This window comes from Pistacia vera, unplaced genomic scaffold, assembly GCF_008641045.1.
Source record: "Pistacia vera cultivar Batoury unplaced genomic scaffold, PisVer_v2 Contig461, whole genome shotgun sequence".
Taxonomy (NCBI): domain Eukaryota; kingdom Viridiplantae; phylum Streptophyta; class Magnoliopsida; order Sapindales; family Anacardiaceae; genus Pistacia; species Pistacia vera.
In genome coordinates this window covers 84,683-107,449 of record NW_022196292.1, presented here as the reverse complement: position 1 = coordinate 107,449, position 22,767 = coordinate 84,683, and the positions used below count along the sequence as shown (strand labels likewise).

At 35.3% G+C, this 22,767-nt stretch overlaps 2 protein-coding genes across 2 annotated transcripts; both read left to right on the top strand.

Annotated features, from left to right (window-relative positions):
- The first annotated feature begins 5,505 nt into the window (after window positions 1-5,505).
- LOC116145404 (pentatricopeptide repeat-containing protein At1g20230-like) lies at window positions 5,506-16,772 on the top strand. Its single transcript, XM_031430870.1, is given in 10 exon segments — window positions 5,506-5,691; window positions 6,553-6,617; window positions 6,735-6,759; window positions 6,901-7,032; window positions 7,119-7,248; window positions 9,565-9,706; window positions 10,559-10,657; window positions 10,951-11,053; window positions 14,807-14,861; window positions 15,487-16,772. Coding segments are annotated over 10 exon segments (2,223 nt in total).
- Window positions 16,773-19,652: 2,880 nt separating this feature from the next.
- LOC116145403 (putative glucose-6-phosphate 1-epimerase) lies at window positions 19,653-21,861 on the top strand (the record flags this gene model as incomplete). Its single annotated transcript, XM_031430868.1, has 9 exons — window positions 19,653-19,713; window positions 19,852-19,943; window positions 20,099-20,173; window positions 20,351-20,407; window positions 20,489-20,652; window positions 20,834-20,968; window positions 21,123-21,225; window positions 21,390-21,489; window positions 21,746-21,861. Coding segments are annotated over 9 exons (903 nt in total), but the record flags the coding sequence as incomplete, so codon positions are not given.
- Between the last annotated feature and the right edge of the window lie 906 nt (window positions 21,862-22,767).

Here is a 22,767-nt window from a genome sequence, read left to right as displayed (position 1 = left end):
TCCAGTCTTTTTGCTCTCTCTCTCTGTCTCTCTCGTCTTAAATTTCTTCTAAATTTTTCCTCCAATTCGGGCCTGACTGAAATATAGGAAGACACAAGACCCACAAATGCAAAGCAGCTTTTTGGGCCTCAATTATAAGGGCCCAAACCCAAGCCTATCCTGAAACCCTTATAAATCCGAAATTCTTTCTTCGAAATCAAGCCAAATCTAGGGGTGAGCGGTTTCGGGTACCCTGCATTTTTCAATGGAACCGAAACCAGAATCATACAGTGCAGATTCCTAAAAAAAGGAACCGAAACCGGAACCGCACAATACAGTACAGGTTCTTAAATTCAAGGAACCGGAATCTAAAATGCAGGTTCCGGTTCCTTTCTCAGGTATCTTATAAAAAATCAATTACCCTCTATTAGTTTAAAAATGACAAAAAATCCTTAAAAGTTTACAAATACACCCCTAACAAATTTTGATTACTCATTCATTGTATCCAATGTGACTCATAAATCCTCTAATCTCTAGGCAACACTTGAATTCAATCAATTCATCACAATTCACATAAAATTCGTCAATCAAAACCAAAACACAAACAATTAATTAAACAATCATACTATAAATCTATAATTTAATATTATAATTAATTAAATTTCTAATCATTTAATTAAGTATTGTACTAATGTTTATAATGAAATATTATAATTAATTAAGTACTCATACTATAAATCTATAATGTAATATTATAACTAATTAATTTTTTAATCATTAATTAAGCAGTGTACTAATATAGTAAATTACTAATGTTTATAATATAATGTTATAAATTTATAATTAATTAAGTGATTATAATCTAATGTAATGTTATTATTAATTAAGTAATTATTTAATTATAATATAATGTTTTAATTAATTAAATTTCTAATAATTTAATTAAGTATTGTACTAATGTTTATAATAGAATGTTATAATTAATCAGGTAATCATTTAATTAAGTAATCATACTATAAATTTATAATGTAATGCTATAATTAATTAAATGTCTAATAATTTAATTAGGTATTGTACTAATGTAATAAATTACTAATGTTTATAATATAATATCATAATTAATTAAGTAATCATTTCATTATGTAATGTTATAATTAACTGTGTGATTATACTATAATGTAATATTATAATGAATTAAGTAATCATACTATAAATTTTTAATATAATATTATAATTAATTAAATTTCTAATTATTTAATTAAGTATTGTACTAATATTTATAATAGAATGTTATAATTAATTAAGTAATCATTTGTTTATAATGTAATGTTATGATTAATTAAATTTCTAATCATTTAATTAAATATTGTACTAATGTAGTAAATTACTAATGTTTATAATATAATGTTATAATTAGTTAAATAATCATTTCATTATGTAATGGTTATAATTAATTATGTGATCGTACTATAATGTAATGTTATAATGAATTAAGTAATCATACTATTGTGCGGTCAGTCTGGAGAGGATAATTCCCTATTAGGAGAGAAGACAATTAGATTAACTCAATTTGGAAGGAAGATATTCAGATTGACTTAGATTCCAACTAAGGTAGCTGAAGATCATGCAACTTCATAATCCTACGTATTTGAATCTTATCTCAACTCTATCATGTAAATGAGTGTTATATAAACCCATCATAACTTGTTTTCAAGAGGGGCTGGGCAATTGTTCTAAGCAAATTTTCTTATGAATTATACTATTCATTGTAAGCTCTCAAAAACAATAAGATAACAGTGGACGTAAGCTCAAGTTCTAACTTGCCGAACCACTTTAAAAATCTCTCTGTCATTTACTTTATTGCATTTATTATTTATCCACTGCTAGTTATCCGAATCACGCGCATATCCATTCCGGTTCCGACAGGGTCAATCGGAATTCTCTGGTTGGTACAGATTTTTGTATCAACATTTTGGCGCTAGAAGAAGGGCCTGATTCACAACAGCTCTCAATGTTTTTCCCTCAAGTCTCAACTTCTTTAACAGATCCCAACTTCTTAATCTAGAATCACGTCATCAAATGTGAAAATATGAGCAGGATAAAGTCTGAATCTGGATAAATGGTAAACATAAGAATTGTAGCCCTTCGAGTTAGCTTTCCGAAGGTCCAAGAATCATCCAAATATGAGGTATACAGCTCAAGTTATCATCAAAATACTGAAGCATATTCCAAATCAGAGTTCTCAGATCACGTGGCCAGATCGCTCAGATTGCGCGCTTAGATCACTCTGATCTTTAACTTCATATCACGTAGCCAAATCGCTCAGATCATGTGCTCAAATCTCTCATATTAGAAAGAGCTCACTAGTTCTCTAGCTCCCAAGCTCTCCAAGCTTTCTGATTGAGCATTACTCTCATACCAAGCTCTCCATGCTTTCTGATCGAGCTATGCTCTCAGATCAAGCTCTCCATGCTTTCTGATCAAGCTATGCTCTCAGATCAAGCTCTCCAAGCTTTCTGATCGAGAAATGCTCTCAGATCAAGCTCTCCATGCTTTCTGATCGAGCTATGCTCTCAGATCAAGCTCTCCATGCTTTCTGATCAAGCTATGCTCTCAGATCAAGCTCTCCAAGCTTTCTGATCGAGAAATGCTCTCAGATCAAGCTCTCCATGCTTTCTGATCGAGCAATGCTCCCAGATCAAGCTTTCCATGCTTTCTGATCGAGTCATGCTCTTAGATCAAGCTCTCCATGCTTTTTGATTGAGCAATGCTTTCAGATCAAACTCTGTATGCTTTTTGATCTAGTCGTAATCTCAGATCAAGCTCTCCATGCTTTTTGATCGAGCCATGCTCTCAGATCAAGCTCTTCATGCTTTCTGATCAAGCAATGCTCTCAGATCAAACACTTCATGCTTTCTGATCGAGTTATGCTCTCAGATCAAGTTCTCCATACTTTTTGATCGAGCTATGCTCTCAGAACAAGCTATGCTTTAGGATCGTGCTCTACCATTCTAAGGACATATATCAATACACACAATTATGATTTTAAAATGTCTTTTATTGATTAATAAACATTATTATAAAGAGTCAATTCTAACATTTTATTGATTAATAAATATTATTATAAAGAGTCAATTCTACAATAATTAATTGACTTTAGAGCACCTACTCTAACATTCTTATGTTTTTTACTTTTAGTTTTCTCAGCTTTATTTGATTTCTTTATTTTGTTCTCCTAAGGTGTTGTTTCTATAGCCATGGCTTATCTCCATAGCCTCTCGACCAGAGCAACGCTTGTTGCTCGAGTTAAGCATCCTTGTAACAACTTCTTTCTACTATCAAAATCATTAAATATATTAATGAAAAGACAAGTATACTTATCAAAATAGTAGGGCCCAAAAATTTTTCTTTACTTAATATATACATTCTTTACAAAGTACAATATCATTTGTACAAGAAGACTCTCAAAACAGTGGACAGTGCAGCCAAGTCTCTCCACTTGCCAACGTCCATCCGACCAAGTCCTCACCTATGACCTGTAAAAACATAGAAAATAACGGGGTGAGCACAAAAATGCTCAGTAAGTAAATCTTTTATTCCATAGTCCCCGTGTATTACTCTTCAATTCTTTTCTTATTCTACTTTTAGCTCTCACTATTCTTTTCTTTCTTTCTATTCTCATCACCCATGGAGAATCTCATACTAACATGCATGGATGGGATGCATATGCACTAATCATAACAATGCATTTCTCTCTTTTCTTTTCTTTCTATTCTTTTCTCATGGTTTCTTATTCTTCGCCGACCGGTCTTGGTTGATGCATGGATTCAGAACCCTTAGTCATGTGAGTGTACTCTCTCTCTTGTATAGCCCTCACCCACATGTATTTTCACGGCTATATGAATTCTTTTTCTCATTCTCATTCCGCTCTCTCATGGCGGATACCGCTCTCTCATGGCGGTTACATGTGGTTAATTTCTACACTGACGGGCTCCCCATCACACAACCTATTCTCTTTTCTCTTCTTTAGCACTTCTCTAGTGCTAACTCTTTCTTTCTCTTATTCTAAAAGAATTAGTTCTTTTCTTTATCTCTATTCTTAGAGTGTTTCTTTCTCATTTCTCATATTTCTTTCTTAGGTGACTATTCAAATAAACATATGCATATGGATGGCTCATGCCTAGAATCTTTCTTATATGCATTCATGAAATGCAAATATGATATATTGCATAAAGTAAGGTTCTCTACTTCTACTCATGCTTCTTTTAGGCATTTCATCAAACAATATTTGTGCATACATAAACTCTACTCTTACTATAATTCTACTTCTTTCTTAACCATCCAAAATTGGAGTTCAACTCCTTTAATTCATCACACATCCTGCAAAGGAAATACACTTCAAATATTCCTCTCAAAATTCTTTCAATTCTATCCATACTTCTACCAACTTTTATCAACACAATCTACTATTTTCATGGTGGAATTCTCTTCATAAACAACAATAAACTCATTCATAAATCCATCAATACATGACAAACATAAAAATTCAATCAATTAATCATATAGAAATCTCTACACATCATTCAATCATGCAAATCACACTTAGGTGGATTTACTTACCTTAAACTCAAGCAAAATCCACTTAAGCTCTCCACTCTTGATGGCTTGATACTTTCTCTTAAACCTTAAACACAAACTCAATAAGGATCCTACTCTTACACCAATAAAATTAACATCTAGAGTAAGGATTCTTACCTTTAAGTGCTTAGGATCAACTTGTATCAACTTCTAGCCAAAAACCCTCCAAAAATCCTTGAAAAGTTGAATGAAAATTTGAGAGAATTGAAGGATGAAAGAGGCAGTGGAAAGAAAGAAATGAGAAGGTTTTCTAAAACTAAACCCTTAATATCTCATATTTTCTCCCCTCTTTCCCATCTTACCCTTACTGTTTCTTAGGAATTCCATCTTTATCCTTTAATTCTTTGCAAATGCACCCCCAAATAAACTATTCTCCATGCAATTTCCTTATATTTCAATCCCTACTTTTCCTGCCAATAAGGGGTAGAATGGTCATTGTGCCCCAAAGGAAGAATTCTCTAAAAACTCAAGGAAATTTTCAGCCGAGTCTTCACCACGGCGAAGCTATTTCTTCGCCCCGACGAAAACTTACAGCAGCTACACCGTGGGTTGTAGCACCTCTTCGCCGTGGCGAAGCTTCTTTTTCGCCCCGGCGAAGACTATAACATCAAAAATTTTGCCAAGTCTTTACAATTTTCAGGGCAACCACTCAACCAAACCAAACAATTAACAACATACAAACTCAAATGAGGGTAAATCAATAAACATTCAAGCCATTCATCAAGTCTTAACTACGTATCTCAAGTGGGGCGTTACAATCCTTCAATCAGTTACATTCATTATCTTCACGATCGCAAACATAACTCTCCTAACGAAAATTTGTTTCAGCCAAGGTTCTTTGGAAGCAACTTGTATGGATCTGGTTGTTTGTTCACCGGTGCAAGAACTATGCACTCTGTTCTTGCGCCAAGTGCTGGTTCTGCTTACTGTCAGCACATGTCAAGTAATGTCGGAGATGGTTTGGGGAACGTTTTACAAGCGGTTGTTAACCAGACTCGGTTGCTCAATGAAACTGTTGTTGCTGCTACTGATTCTTTCTTTCCTATCGAAGTGATGCAGCATGCTATCAGTATGGTACATGACTTCACCCGCTTTAGCTAGTAAGGAACTATTTGCATTTGTTTAGTTGATATCCGAATGGAATGCATGTTAAGGCCTTAGTTAGTTTAGGGTTACTGTGGAATATGTTGGATTTTGCTCCTTTAATATAATAAATTTGTAACTAATGAATATGCTCTTTGAAAATGCAATATGTCATATTTTGTTTATTTAGCTTATAGTATTGGCAAGGTTTTCAGAGATGCCATGGATTTTTTTTTTTTTTCTTCTATTTCGGATGTGTATTGATTATTAAGTTTATCAAGTGGGTTTCCATATTTTTGACTACTATGTTGATACGGAGTGCAACACTTCCACTTTTGGTTTTACAACTAGCAGCCCCAACTAACATGAAAGTATATATGTATTCATTACTGCAAGGGTTTTCTCTTACTCATGTGTCGTTTTTGGTTCCACCACAACTATTTCTTTTTTGACATTACTTTGTTATATTATATATGGATGCTTATCTTTGCTATTCATGTTTGCTCTATAGTCAGTGGTTCAACAACAGAAGGATTTCTTGCAATGGTTGATACATCTGGTATCATGGTTGTTTCTTCTATCTTGTGTTATAAATTGCTGGATCCTTGAAATTGCTATCCGCACTCAATGCTTGACGTGTAAAGCCTGTGGTCATTCGTCATATTTGCAACATCTAGGTAGATTTTTAAACCAGGATGGTGGAATCTACGACAAAAATGTTGTGTTATTGTAGAAAGTTCTTATAGGAGATTTTGTTTCACACTAGACTTTCCCATGTGAATACAGTGAGGCTTGATGTAATGCAAAAAATATTCTTTGTGATACATGAACAATTTTTTTTTTGCTTTGCAGGTGAAGAGCGGTATGTCTCTAGGTAATGTTTACGTACAAGTGCTCGTGTTCGTGTATTTTACGAAGTAAGTAGTTTTTTAACAATTTTCTTTTTGTTTACATGTACTTTTGTGTCCATTCTCCACTTGTGAATTTTATTTTATCACACATTCTTGTTTATTAACTGAAACTCGAAATTGCAGAAATATTAGTCAATATTTGCCATCGGTATTAATGTTTCAACTTCGCTCACCCTTTACTCTGCGGTAAGATTTTGTTTTCTAATAATATCTATCAAATAATTGATTAAACTTAATCTTTTACTTTCATGTTTTTCTTGTCATCTGGTAACTTCCTCCTCCCCAACAGATTTCAATTATGGGAAAGAAAGTTCCAACTTTCCAAACTGTTGGACCACTATGGTTCCAAGATCTGTCTATTCCGGATAGTTTTTACATCTTCCCAATCTTGACTGGGATGGCTTGCTTGATTAGGGTAAAGGTATGCCTCTGTCTGCTTCAAACCTACAGTTCAGACATGTTTAGATTTTTTACTGTGTTCTAATTACTTATATTGGACTTTCTCAGTGCATCATACAAAAAGGAATGGAAGGAAATCCTGATTTTGAAAATGTTTCAAGGAAGGCAGCTGCATTTTTAGTTTTATTTACTAGAACCAACAATGCTACGGACACCGAAAAACTTGCACCGAAATTGTGTACCGGCCTACGTGTACCAGGCCTCTGATTTTTTTAACAATTTTTTTCTAGTGAATGGCCGTCCATCAAATTTGGACAGCCGTTCACTCACATGGACTCCCGTCCATATTATATGGACGGGGGTCCATATACAAAGGACGAGCGTCCCCATTTAAAGGACGCCCGTCCCTGAATAAAATACAATTAAACAAATTTGTTAAACATTAGGGATGGCCGTCCATTACATTTGGACGGACGCCCACAAATAATGGATGCCCGTCCTTGACCCAAATATGAAAAAAAAAAAAAAAAAAAACTTTGGGGACGCTCGTCCACCAATTGTGGACGGCCATCTCTTACTTATACTCATTCAGGTCGTGCTCATGCAGTTCGTTTAAGTAAAGCTTATGCAGTTCGTGCTCATGCAGTTCGTTTTAAGTAAAGCTCATGCAGCTCGTTTTAAGTAAAAACCATTGTGGACGGGCATCCATAAGTAATGGACGCCCGTCCATTCTTTATGGACAGCCATCCAACTTTTATGGACGCCCGTCCTTTCTTTTGCTTTAAAAAATAAAATAAAACAAAGGACGACCGTCCTTTTATTGTGGACGGGCGTCCATAATTAATGGACGCCCGTCCATTAGTTATGGACAGCCGTCCCTTATGTAAAGGACGGTCGTCCCACCCTTATGGATGCCCGTCCATAAAGAATGGACGGGCGTGCATTACTTAAGGACGCCCGTCCTTTAATGTAATTAAAATTTAAAAACAAAATTAAATGTTTTTTAAATAATTTTTTTTTGTTTACATTAGCTTCTCCAATACACTTCTCTAACAAGAAGCGCCAAAATTCTTCGAGCGAAAGAAAACCAGCGCCAAAATTCGTCCTCCCCTTCTGTTTCATCCTTGCCGTCTGTTCTTCGCCTTTGTGTTGCGTGTGCATTCCTCAGCCATTTCTTCCTGCAACAAACATTTTTTCCTCATTTTCCAGCTACCGTGTGAAGAACGAAAGTTATAAACTTTTCATCAAACCATTTTTTTTAGTGGAAAGGGAGATTAGAAAGATTTGTCCAGGTTATTCACCGATTTTTATAAAATTTATGCATTTATTTAGTTTTTTACAGTGGAAAGGGAGATTAGAAAGATTTGTACAAGTTAATAAACGATTTTTATATAATTTATGCATTTATTTAGTTTTTTACAGTGGAAATTTATATATAACTTATACATTTATTTAGTTTTGTATTATATTTTGGATTGAATATATGTTACAATAGAAAAAAACTGATAGAGAAAATTTGTTGGTGATTGTTATGAATCAGATTTCGTGAACGTGAACACTAGTATTGGATTTGCATTAAATTACAGAATATTGAAGATTCAGTTTGCCTCATTTCAATGATGTTGAGGTAAATTGTGCTTGAAACCTTAACTTTTTCATTAACATGATTTTAAATTTATTGTATCGTATTGTTTATTTTGATGTGTTGTATTAGTACATTCTAATTTTATGTATTATAAAACTATTAAATTAGGAAAATGAACGTGATGAATTGAAGATATGGGATATGCAGAGGAAGAAGTAGAGCCTCATATTGGAATGGTGTTTGATTCAGTTGATAGTCTGTGAAGTATTACAACGGTATGGAACAAAATGGGATTTGAAGCAATGATACGTAATCAAAGAAAGGCGAAGATGGAGAGATGAGATATTGTGACAGTGGTATGTTCTTGTTTTGGAAAGAGAGATGTAAGTCTAGAAATACCTTGAAAAAACAACATGTTGCCAAAACAGATTGTAAAGTCGGATTAGTGTGCTTTGAATGTGGAATGCAAATGGAAATTAAATCAGTTGTACTTGAACATAACCATGATCTTACAAGTCCGACAAAAAGAAGATATTTCAAGATTAACCGACGATACAACCTTATGTGAAAAGTGACTTGAAGTTAATGATGTGGCTGGGATTAGACCATGTAAAAATTTTCAGTCATGTTCAGTTGAGGCAGGAGGTGTAGAGAATTTGACGTTTCTAGAAAAAGTTATGTAGGAACTACATGGAAAAAGTGAGAAAGTTACAACTTGGAGTTGGAGATGCTTCCGCTGTACTTGAGTATTTTAGGAAAATGCAAAAGGAGAATTCAAATTTCTTGTACATGATTGATGTAATGAAGAGAGTCGATTACAGAATGTGTTATGGTTGATGCTAGATGTAAGGCTGCATATAAAGAATTCGGTGATGTTATCACCTTCGACACAACGTGTCTGACAAACAAGTATGACATGCCATTTGCTGCTTTTGGGGGTTGATCATCATGGACATTCAATGTTTTTAGGTTTTGGGTTAATTTCTCATAAGGACACTGAGACATTTGTATGGCTATTTCGTTCTTGGCTTGAATGCATAGATGTCGCTCCTAATGGAATAATCACTGATCAGATAAGGCCATGCAAAATGCAATTGAGATTATTTCCCTGGTACAAGACATAGTGGGTGTTGTGGCATATATGAAGAAACTGCCTGAAAAGTTAAGGGGGTATAAGAATATGAAACTATCAAGTTTTTTGTAAAATGTTTTGTATGATTCCTTTACGCATGAAGAGTTCGAAGACAGTGGAACCAATTTGTTGATGTGCACAACCTTCACGAGAATGCATGGTTATGTGGATTGTACAAAGAAAGAGTACGATGGGTGCCTACATTTCTTAAAGATACTTTCTGGGCAGGTATGTCTACTACCCACGTAGTGAAAGTATGCATGCATTTTTTGATGGGTATGTCAATTCCAAAACCACTTTGAAACAATTTGTGGAACAATATGATATGCATTGCGAGCTAAAGTGAAAAAGAAAGGGAGACTAATTTTAGATCTTTCAAATCTTGGATACCATGCATAACAATTACCCTATTGAAACAATTTCAAAGTGCATACACAACTGCAAAGTTTAAAGAGTTTCAAGATGAGATTGCGGGGAAGATTTATTGTGAGTTATCTTTTCTGAAAAATGTGATTCATGCGAGGAGTTTCAAGTTTGGGAAGATGTTTGGTTTGGAGATAATAGTTGTCGTGTTCCTCATGCACTATACTTTGAAGAAAGTTCGTGTGATATTCACTGTACTTGTCATTTGTTTGAGTTCAGGGGATTTTATGCAGACATGTCATTATGGTGTTGATTCATAAAAGGGTTTCACACTTTCCGAAAAAGTACATTTACGGCTTTGGAGGAAAAATGTGAATAGATGTCATACGAATTAAGTCAGTTATAATAGGTGGAGCACCAACATTGAAGGATAATGTTTTGATAAATTGTCTAATTTAATACTGACAGTAGCGGATCTGGCATCAAACAATGGGAAGATTATAATATGATGACGGAGTTTATGATTGACATGAGGAAACAGTTGGAGCAAAAGGAAAGTGGGGCTTGGTACAACAGTGAACATCTCTTCCAGAACCGGTTTGACTAGTCAAGATGGGACAGTCCTCCGAAAGAGGGGAATACCCTATTATTAGTCGACGTAGCTCGTAGCAAAGGTCGTCCTCCATGTAGAAGAAAGCAATCGAAGATTGAAGAAATTGTACGTAGGGTTAAAAAGAAAAAATTACAAAAACAATGATTGGTATGACTTATACATTATTTGAGTATTTTTTTAAACATTATTTACTTATTTGAAGTTTAGAATATTCGACTTGATTATTAATGTGTATGATACTTTTTAGGAAAAGGATCATCGGTACAGCGACAAAGGAACAGTTTCTTTCATATACTTCCGTGACCGATGCGGAAACTCAAGTGTTGTCGAACGATGTTGTTACTAACCAGGTATGTGTTATGCTTATGTATATCTGATAATTGTAATTGCCTTAAGTTTTCTATAACGTGTGCTAATTTGTGTTGTTAAACAATGACAATGTCCACTGGTCCGATTCCAAATCTTGCAAGACAAAGTACTTTCTATACTCGACAGAGTTTGTAAATGATGACATGTCTCGTTGGAGATGGTGTGATTTTTGGCCAGGTTGAAGCTATAGAATTGTATTTGGTAGAATTGCATTCTACCGAATGCAGTTGAGTTGTATGTTTATATAGTTGTTTTATTTTTTGTATTTTCACATGGTTATGTAGGGTAGTGAATTCATGATAATGACTTTAATGTAACTTATTATGAATGTTTTCAGTATATATTAGCGTCACATTGCGGACTCCGGTTGTACATGCCATTTAGGATATGCATTTCTTTTGAGATTTGAAATTTATTGTCTTTCGGTATGTCTAGTATTACATATACATATACATTGAAAAGAGTTGTTGACATATGTATAACAAAAGACAATCTATTTATACAAAAGACAAATTTATTTATAAATAAAAACAATCTTTATTAACACACATCGTTCAATCAATCTATTTATAAACAAAAGGGAAAAATTCTTCATCATGTGCAGGGGTGGAGGTTGACTGGAGGATGAGGACTGTTGAGAAGTTCTTCATAATGCTGAAAATCTTTGTCAAGCGGTCTCCAATGATGTCAACTATTTCTTCAATTCTTGATGCAAACGTGTTGAAATTACTTTGCAATTGATCATGTTGTTCTTGCATTTGCCTCTCATACGTGGAAAACGCTCCTCTTGAAACTTTTCCATCCGCTCAAATTTGCTTTCTATTTCCGTAAAGTTTGAGAAGCCATATCTTCTACATTCTCAGATGTCCAGGTTCAGTACTCGTTTTTCTTCTTTTGCGCACATAAACATGTCCTTCATTAACCCCTTCTGGAATCCTAACACCTTCCTGACCGTTGCATCTCCCCTATTTCATCCCTAATCAGAAACCATTGTCCTGCCACATTCTTTTTAATCAAACCCATTCTATTCAATGTCAACTCCCCAACACATTAGTTGTAGAAAACGTAATCTTATTTGTTGCATCATCAGGGGTGATCTCATATTCAACTTCTCCATATTAACGTACAAGCATTCCCCAATATATTTCTCCTTTTTCTGCGTGATCTCTCCCAACTTCTTAATCAATAACTTCGTTAATTAACTTGCCTCCCTTCTACGCTGCTTCCATGAACTAAATCCTTAACCGTCACATTTCCTTGTCTCTTTCCTACCATTAAATGTGAAAGTCAAGTATCTGTGAAATACTCTCATAGTGGATCCTGTAACTTTGTAGATTTACACCTATGTGGATGGTAAGTCCCTATCCCGGAAACATCAATCCAAGCTTGTTTGAATCCCAGTTTCTACTACGTTTTCCAAACCTTCACAATCAATCATATCCAGGTGCTAAATCTTGTGGTGTCACTACAAAGTTCTGATTCTTTAATCTAAAGAACATTGTATACGCCTGAAACTGATCACTATCGTCTCTGCAACTTTCAAACTACCAAAAAACCATATATCAAATGTCTATATCCATCATATCTCATACTGACCAAACGGTCCCATTTCAAATGATTAATCCAACCATTGATTTCATCACCTAAACCTAACTTGTTAGAAGTCCTAAATCCAACTTCTGCCAGGCAAATATCTCTTTTCGACACGTCCTCGTATTGTTTTTTATGTCGCAAGTCTCGAAATTGAATTGCAGATGAGGATGTGCCTTCCTGAGGAATGGTTGTATTTTTTGCCCTCACCATTTTCTGCTTTGTTCTAAAACCTGTATACATAAAAAAATCATCATCATAATCTGCCAAAGACACAGACCCAATTACTCTTAACATATACACTTTCAGCTCATCATCAATTTCTGCATGGCACTGATATATGAGTTTGTTACCATCATTTAATCTACTGTTAATGAACATGCTACAAAAGAGACAAAGGTCTTAGGAATAGACTATTAATCCAGAAACATCAAAGACAAACTCATCAATCTCCTCCTGGCAAAAGGTGAAAACTATGACACCCTAAAAAAGGAAATGCAGACTTTGATTTCATTACTTGGGCCTTTTCTAGAAGAGATTCACAGTATTCTGGTGAGCTTTTTTCTTTTGCTTACAACACAAGTCTGATGGTGTTACCCAATTTCACTTGTTCATCCTCTAGTGGTAAGCAAGTGACAATTTTGACAAATAGTTGTATGCTGTAATATGTATGTGATATTAGTTCTTATTTGTTAGGTTTTGTAGTTGTAATTACAGTACAGATACTTATAATTTCTTTTGCCCCTTTGGTTCATTCTCTATATTCATGCTAGAATACTTGATCTTTAGTGAAAAGCATACATTGGACAGCTCCTGCTTCAGACTAATTATATTCTTAATGCTTAATTATTCTTACAGGATGGAAGACTATGATTCTTGATATCAATCAAATTACCTGCTGCTGCACCTAAAATATGCCTAAAATCAATTTTCCATTCACGGTAGTTCACACAAACCAGCACGTAAAATAAACTACATTTCTCTTTATCAATGGCAGAACACTTCTATTCATAATCACACAAACCAGTCCCACCAAATTGACTGGATTTCATTTCATCAACTCAACTCTATTCAACACATTCATCCAACCAAAAAAACAAAATTGAAAATAAAAATTGAAAAAGGAAAGTGTTTAATTACCAAGACGAAGAACAAGCGCATAACAGGAATCCAGAACAAGAGCGCAAAGATGAAGAAGACGCAGTAACGCAGATGGAAGACGAAGAAGATGGTAATGGCTGGCTGGTGTTTTAATTTTTGAAACTTCCCCAAAATTTTTAACCTAAAACGCGACTTTTTTTTATTTTATTTTGATTACAGTAAAGGACGGGCGTCCATAAGGGTGGGACGACTGTCCTTTACATAAGGGACGGTCGTCCAACCCTTACGGACGGTCGTCCATAACTAATGGAGGGCGTCCATTAATTATGGACGCCCATCCACAATAAAGGGACGGTCGTCCACCATTTATGGACGGCCGTCCTTTGTTTTATTTTTTTTTTAAAGCAAAAGAAAGGACGGGCATCCATAAAAGTTGGACGACCGTCCATAAAGAATGGACGGGCGTCCATTACTTATGGACGCCCGTCCACAATGATTTTTACTTAAAACGAGCTGCATGAGCTTTACTTAAAACGAACTGCATGAGCACGAACTGCATGAGCTTTACTTAAACGAACTGCATGAGCACGAACTGCATGAGCACGACCTGCATGAGCTGAATGAGTACAAGTAAGGGACGGTCGTCCACAATTAGTGGACGAGCATCCCCAAAGATTTTTTTTTTTTTTTTCATATTTGGGTCAAGGACGGGCGTCCATTATTTGTGGACGACCGTCCCTAATGTTTAACAAATTTGTTTAATTGTATTTTATTCAGGGACGGGCGTCCCCATTTATATATGGACTCCCGCCCATAGGCCGTCCAAATTTGATGGACAGCTGTTCACTAGAAAAAAATTGTTAAAAAAATCAGAGACCTGATACACGTAAATCGGTACACAATTTCGGTACAAGTTTTTCAGTGTCCGTAGCATTGTTGTTACTAGAACTATGGGTTTCCCCCAGGTAGTTCCAAAGCAACCTAGGCTTTTGCCTACATATTTTTCTTGGCAGTCTAATGAATTGTTGTATTCGACTCTGCAGGCAATTTATTGGCACTGGATTCCATCACAGTTGTTAACTCTTATGATTGGACAAGGTAAGATTTTCCAATTTCTAACTTATTTAATTGATACTCAATTGTTTTGATTTTCCCACTTATGCTCTATTATATTTATTTCTCTGTTAAAACCTTCAGCGTTTAACACTATGAGGTTCCAGATGTTCTTGCTAGAGGCAAAAGCTGGAATGGAGGCTTCATTTCCTGCTTTAATTCCAACAAAACAAGGGAAGCGAAAGAAGAAAAACAAGGAAAACAAAAAGAGGTGAAGATGAAACACTAGCTAATCCCAAAGTACAAACTAAGCCAACTTTTATTGGGCCTTCAAAGTTTGGTATTTTAAATAAGTACTTATCTTATAATCAAACATTTTAACCCGTTATACTTTGCCTAGCATAGACTTTTTTTTTCCTTTCAAAAAAAATAAATAACAATGAAGTTTTTCAATTAAACAAAAAGTATCACTTTGCGCATTTTTTTCACTGTGTGTTCCTCGACTTCTCTTTGCTGGAATGGACGGCGAGAAACAAGGCTTTATTTATCTATTTATAGTTAAAAATAAATAAATCACATCCTCGTTATTTTTAGCTTTTATTTATTTAACTTAATTGTATTATCTTGCCTTTTGAGGCAAACTTAACTTACTATTGCGTGAACAAATCAGAGCCGCGTTTGAATAATAAGGCTGTAACGAATGATGCACTTGACGAAACAAGCTCTTCCTCTCTTCGAAAACATTCAACGCTCAACTCACTCAAATCATCTCTATCACAGACACAGCAAACGCATGCTCACATTCTCAAAACTGGACTCTCTAATGACACAGATCTCGCAACAAAGCTTCTGTCTCAATATGCAAATCACCAAGACTTCGATGGCACAAACCTTTTTACTCAATCACTCCGTGTATTCGCGCAAATGCTCTCTCACGGTGTGGCACCTAATACTTACTTGTTGCCTAATATCCTTAAGGCTTGCACTGGATTGTTGTCATTGGAAACTGGAAAACAAGTTCATGCAATGGTGTCTGTATACGGGTTTAATTTAGATTCGTTTGTTCATACTTCTTTGGTTCATATGTACGTTAAATGTCAGAGGATTGGGGACGCTCACAAAGTGTTTGATAGATTAGCCCAACCGGATGTGAAAACTTTTAGTGCTCTGCTTGCGGGTTACGCGTGACAAGGGTGCGTGGATGCAGCGAAAAAACTCTTTAACGAGATGGGTCGTTTAAGAGTGGAGCCCGATGTGTTTACTTGGAATGGTATGATTGCAGGGTTTAATGATAGTGGACATCATGAAGAGGCGGTTCTTTTGTTTCAAAGGATGCATTTTGAAGGATTTACGCCGGAGGAGCATAGTGTTTCTAGTGTTCTTTCCGCTGTGGGCGACTTGGAGAATCCCAAACTTGGGATTCAGATTCATGGTTTTGTGATTAAGGACGGGTTATCGGATAACAAGTGCGTCAGTACTTCACTTATTGATATGTACGGAAAGTGTGCGTGTACATGGAATATGTCGAAAGTGTTTCATGAGATGGAAAATTTGGATGCAGTTGTTTGCAGTGCTTTTCTTACTGGTCTCTGTAGGAATGGTCTTGTTGACCATGCATTGGAGGTCTTTAGGCAGTTCCAGAGCCAAGGAGTGGAATTAGATGTTGTGTCTTGGACGTCAATGATTGCTGGTTTCTCACAAAATGGGAAAGGTATTGAGGCATTGGAACTTTTTAGAGAGATGCTGACGGCGGGGATGCTGCCAAACAGTGTTACAATACCTTGCTTGCTATCAGCCTGTGGAAGTATTGCAGCATTGATGCTCGGGAAGGCGGCTCATTGTTTTTCTATCAGAAGAGGAATATCTGATGCTATTTCCGTGTCTAGGGCACTAATTGATATGTATGCAAAGTGTGGAAGGATTCAAGAATCTTCTTTGATTGCCATGTTGTTATAAAATTTATATCCAGTTTTGAGAGAAGAGACATATCTGTTAGAGACACTAATAGGTTCCATCATTTTAAAGGTGGAGTTTGTTCTTGTGGGGATTATTGTTGGAAAAATGTTATAGCTGACTCACAAATTTAGCATCACTCATTCACTCTTGAAAAGGAGGAAGTGAATTTGTGCAATTGAGTCCTTTGGTGAGGTAGGAAAATTATGGTTAAATTATGATTCCCCGTTGTTTCCCTTTCTTATTTATTTAGGGTTTCATTTTAGGAATTTAAGTAGTTTATTCATTTCATTTGGAGTGTTGTTTATATAGGAAGTTTCAATTTAGTTAAACCTTACTTTCTTATTATATAATTCCTTGTTCTAGTGATACATAATATAAGGATTTTCTTATTTCTTGTTCCAGTAACATTAGGATTAGTTTAGCATAAATAGGCTTGTTATTCTACAAACAATGATGAATGATTTTTTTTAAATAAAATTTCTTGATGATTCCTTTGTGAATTGTTTCGTCGTGGATTTGACATCTTCTTGTGCATTCGCGATTCATTGTTCGTGCATTCGAGCCACTATGCTAGAGCATATCTCATGCCTATCCAATTTTTATTATGCAAGTGCTTTTAAGGCAGTTTTATATGTTTGATTCAAATCCATTTTAGTGATAATCTTTTGTTTCTTTGGCATCTGATAAAATACTAAATACTCTGAGAGATATGTGTACATAAGAGTCAATGAATGTCAAGCATTTCCCCGGTTCTGATGCATGTTGGTTGAACCTTTATCAAGTTCAACATAACTAAAATTCTTTGCTTTTGGTGCTTCTTTATTGGTGGAGTGGAGAACAGAAACTGGACGCATTCTTCAGGTACCGTATGGTATATAAATTATTTAGCCTGTTTTCCCAATTATGATGAGTAGTATCAGTTACATGGAATTTATGTTCTCACTGTAGCACTTTGTTCTTCAGCCTATACTTTGCCTAGCATAGACTTTTTTTTTTTTCCTTTCAAAAAAAATAAATAACAATGAAGTTTTTCAATTAAACAAAAAAGTGTTCTTCCTTATGAGGCAGACTCATTAATGTCTAGATCTTTCAAGAGGAACCAAATATGGCATAATCATTTAATGTCTAAGAAAATACTGGAGTATAAATAGTTTCTCTTTTTATTTTCCTTTTAAAATTGGGTTTTAATTAAATTAATTTAATTATTTTGATATGATGAAAAGATATGGTCTCGAATATATAAATTTAGAGGTGGGCAAGGCCAGGCAATCTCGGGCCTGAGCCCAAATCCTCAAAGATCGGTTCTGGGCCCATGAGTTTTTATACGCCCCGGGGGCCCGGACTAGTCATTGGCCCATGTAGATAAATTTTACCCATGGAGCTTTTTCTATGGCTGGAATTTTCTCTCCAATAAGATTTTTATCTCCTTTGAATATGAGGTACCAGTGAATATGAAAAGTACTCCTTGAAGAAAATTTCAAGTATAAATAAAGACTTTCTAAAAGCTCTTATTTCATTTGTTTCTCATCTTTCAAAAGGGTAGGTCAAAACTTGATTGAATATTTTATAAAAATACTTTTCTTTTACATCTTTAAAGGATGTTTATAAAATCCAATAATATATGTTAGATGAATTCATAGATATTGCCTTTGGAATACATGTTAGATGAATTCATATATATTGCCTTTTTGTGTGCCAAAGTTTCTGCCGTGGGGCAAACAATGAATGCTGAAGGGGGCATTTTTTCAACAACTAGATACATGCATGCATTGAAACGAGAAGTGAAATGGATTCTGAATAATCCCCATACCTTCGTACTGTGTTGACTAAAGAAAGGAATTCTTTTTTAAGTTTAATTTGTGGCAACAGAAGGCAGAAAATATCATCTGGGTCTGTAACCTGTGGTCCTTAATTTCGGCATCCTTAAAACTTTGCCTAAATAAAGGCAAGAATGATTAAACAAAACGATAGAGATGATGGCAATCTTTTCAACTTGCGTAAACTAAGAGATTGAGACAAGCTAATGGAACAAGTTTGAGGACTTGGCATTTGGGTTAGAAAATATGCACGCTACTATCAGAGAAAATTCAAACATCGCACACTGAACTATGATCATCATAGAAATATTATAGGCGCCGCCTGAGCAAATTGACGCATCCATCCTGATTTGATAAGATTTGGATTTATCAAAACTTTTTTACCAACAAATTATCAGTCAATCACCTTCTTAGATATACATGAGGATGATATTATAATGATCTCTTCAAAATCTGACCTTTCAATGTTTCTTTATTTTTGGGACAAAGGCGGACCAGATATTGGATGACACTTTATTCAGAAACATTTTCTTGACCTTTCATCTTTTAGTTATGAAGTTGTTGCCTTAGAATTCTTCTTCCCATTTGGTAGACATAATAACGGCTTTGGTCATAGTTGTCTTTGTTTGAAACCGGGCAGTTGAAGGAATTTGAGTGCGAATTAGCCACTGTTGGCCTTATTGGAACCGCTGTTTGGTTTCTAGCTTTGACATTAACACAGGTTTTGTCTATCTGGGTAATTAATGTTGGTCGTCTTCGTTCTCTATTCTTCTGTTGCTTTGATAGATATTGATAATGTTTGAAAGTGAGTTCTGGGTAGTTTGCAAAGGAAATCATATTACCAAGATCAAGTCTTTGAGAAGACTTGTGTGTTTTTGGCAGTTTTGGCGGTGAAGAAAGACTAAAAAGTAGTTGGAATTTCAGTTTCATTTCACGACAATATTGGTGTGTCACAAGAAAAGTGTTGGGGCAAGTTCAGATTTCTAAACTGCTTGAGTGATTGCAAAGCCCTCTTTTTAATATTTCAAGCTCACAAATTTAGGCCAAAACATTTCCCACCTGATGTGAACCGGATTCGATCACAAAAACTCTTGTACTACTCAGTAGATCCAACCAATCCCCAGGTCATTTCTTTTTGGAGTTCCAAAGTTTGCTTCAATCATTGTGTTTTGGATTGAGAAGGAGGGCGAGAGAGTTCTGTCTTGTTTGTTTCCTCTTATATTGTCCTTATTGTATTTTCACTATGAATCATTCTGGGGCAGCCAATGATCAGAGACCAGCAGTTGAAGTTACCAAGGATAGAAATGGAATCGGTCAGGTTGTGCTTCGGAACCCTCGAGGGGCTTCTGCAACGGTCAGAATCTTTTTCCTCTTTAGTTTTTACTCATTTTAATCTTGTAATCTTTCCAACTCATTCGGTTATAAAATTCTGACTGCCAATTGCTGCTTTGGCTAGCTTAGAAAAATACATCTTCTGATTCATAAGTTGATGCTGTGACATCTTTCCAGATTAGCTTACATGGAGGACAGGTGCTCTCATGGAGAACCGACAGGGGAGAAGAGTTGTTATTCACAAGTACTAAGGTAAACTTCTGAATTTTCTATTTTCCATTTCATTGTAACTTAATTTGTAGTATAGGTATTCCAGGTGGGTGATATTTTACTATTGTGTCAAAGCATGATATATCTTATAAATCCTATAAACATTAACTGATTTTCCAATTTCTTGTCTCTTCTGTCTATGAATTCTATTAAATCCAGGCAATCTTCAAGCCGCCACATGCAGTGCGAGGAGGAATACCCATATGCTTTCCACAGGTATTTTGATGCTCAAATGTATTAGTTTTGTCATAGTCTTGACATGCCTAATTTGTGAGTTTGCTCTCCAATATGTGTTAGTTTGGGAACCGAGGATCACTAGAGCAACATGGGTTTGCCAGGAACAAGATTTGGGTCATTGATGACAATCCACCACCTTTGCATCCCAGTGATTCCCTTGGAAAGACGTATGTTGATCTGCTGCTTAAGTCATCTGAAGAAGATTTGAAGACCTGGCCACACAGGTAGATCTAACTATATAGCTACAAACCATTATGCGCCTGCAAATTAATTGAGTACATCTCAAAGATGCTAACCTGCATAATGTTGAACAGTAGAGCCTGGACCAATTGCTCACCAAAATTATTTGACTAATTATTCTGTCAAGTTGTACTTAATTGTAATGACTGGATTTGTCCTTCACAGTTTAGAGTTTCGTCTTAGGGTGTCATTGGCAGCCGATGGGTATCTTACAATGATTTCACGCATCAGGAATATCAATTGCAAGCCATTTAGTTTCTCAATTGCCTACCATACATATTTCTCCATCTCTGATATCAGGTATATATGAATATTCATAGTGGTAATATGATTGATTCTACTTTTAAGCATCTATTTTGAAAGCTATTGTTAGGGATGGAAATGCTGCTAAAGCTTCAGTAAACCTTGTATAATGATGATCAGCACTAATAAAGCATATTATTTGTTCTAACAGTGAAGTGCGGATAGAAGGGCTGGAGACTCTTGACTATCTTGATAACTTATGTCAAAAGGAACGTTTCACCGAACAGGGAGATGCCTTAACATTTGAATCTGAGGTAATATTTAAAAGCTTATTAGAAAGGAACCTTCCGGTGATAAAATAGGAAAAGGAACTTCTATATGCAACCACATTATATAGATCTCATAGATGTGCATGACTATACTTCATCAGTGCTGCTGCAGAAAGTTCTCTCTTTTTAGATGCTTTCCAATTTTGCAGGTTGATCGGGTTTATCTTAATTCGAAAGATGTGATTGCAATCTTTGATCATGAAAGGAAACGGACATTTACTATACGCAAAGAAGGACTCCCAGATGTCGGTAAGCTTTTCTCTACTCAAGTTGAAGCCAAACTATATTGGTAGTCTTTAATAGCTTATAGTACCCAGCCAAGAGAAGCATATGACATTCTATCAATTTAGGTAATACTTAACCTCACTTCTTATCCCACCCCAACCCAAAATGAAAAAGATTCAAACAAGATACTAGTTTCCAAGTTTTTATGATAATTGAGGATAAGCAGCATGACAAACATTGACTTCATTCTTTGGATTTTACTCAATGGTATGGAATCCAGGGGAGAAGAAATCAAAATCCATGGTGGATTTTGGAGATGAAGAATACAAACAGATGCTTTGCGTTGATGGGGCAGCAATTGAAAAACCAATCACTTTGAAGCCAGGTGAAGAATAGACAGGGCGGTTGGAACTTTCTGTAGTCCCTTCAAGTTGATCAAGAGTCCTATTGCAAGTTCTTTGAAGATTAAACAGAAATGATACGAATAAGTTACTCGAAATCTTGCATTGATGTTGGTATAATTTTCAGTATTTGTGATGAAGAAACAGTATTTGTGATGAAGAAACAAATAAGAGACCGTTCTTAATCTGATAAATTACTGTCATGATGACAAAAATGATAGTTCCTGTAAGGGAAGTGGAAGTATATCTCTTTGTAGCAATAACTTCAAATGTATAAATGTATTGGATTGTTAGATTCTATTCATCAATGATAAAAGTGATTGCACATGTTGAAGCAGGACCTGTTTTTTTCTTCTTTTTTTTCAGTAAATCCTTTTAAATGATAGGTCTAACTCATTATATATAGAAGAGGAATCTCATATTCCCAGACACCGTCAACAAATCATGCAGAACTAAGAAAAAAAACAAAAATAATGGATGGCAGAAGCTACTCTTTTATCAGAGCCAGGTTTCGATCCGGGACCGTGGGTTATGGCCCACACGCTTCCGCTGCGCCACTCTGATTTGTTATTATTTGCATACAAATATTATATCTAACCAATTCCGAACCGATTTCTGTAAAGGTTTATGGTTAATTAGCAGTATTATCCAATTTATCATCACATGCAGAACATAATTATCATTAGTGTTGGGTTGAATAATGAAACTATATTAATTAATTAATTGATTCTTTCATTATTAACTGGTAATAAATATAGCAGAGTAAATTTTATGTCACAATCACAATTTGAAGAATCTCTTCCTTGACCACCCAAAATTTGTTCTTGGAAGCAAACAATTACAACTGACACCAAATTAACAGATTAGGTCTTGACTCTCCGTATGAATAACAATCATTAGC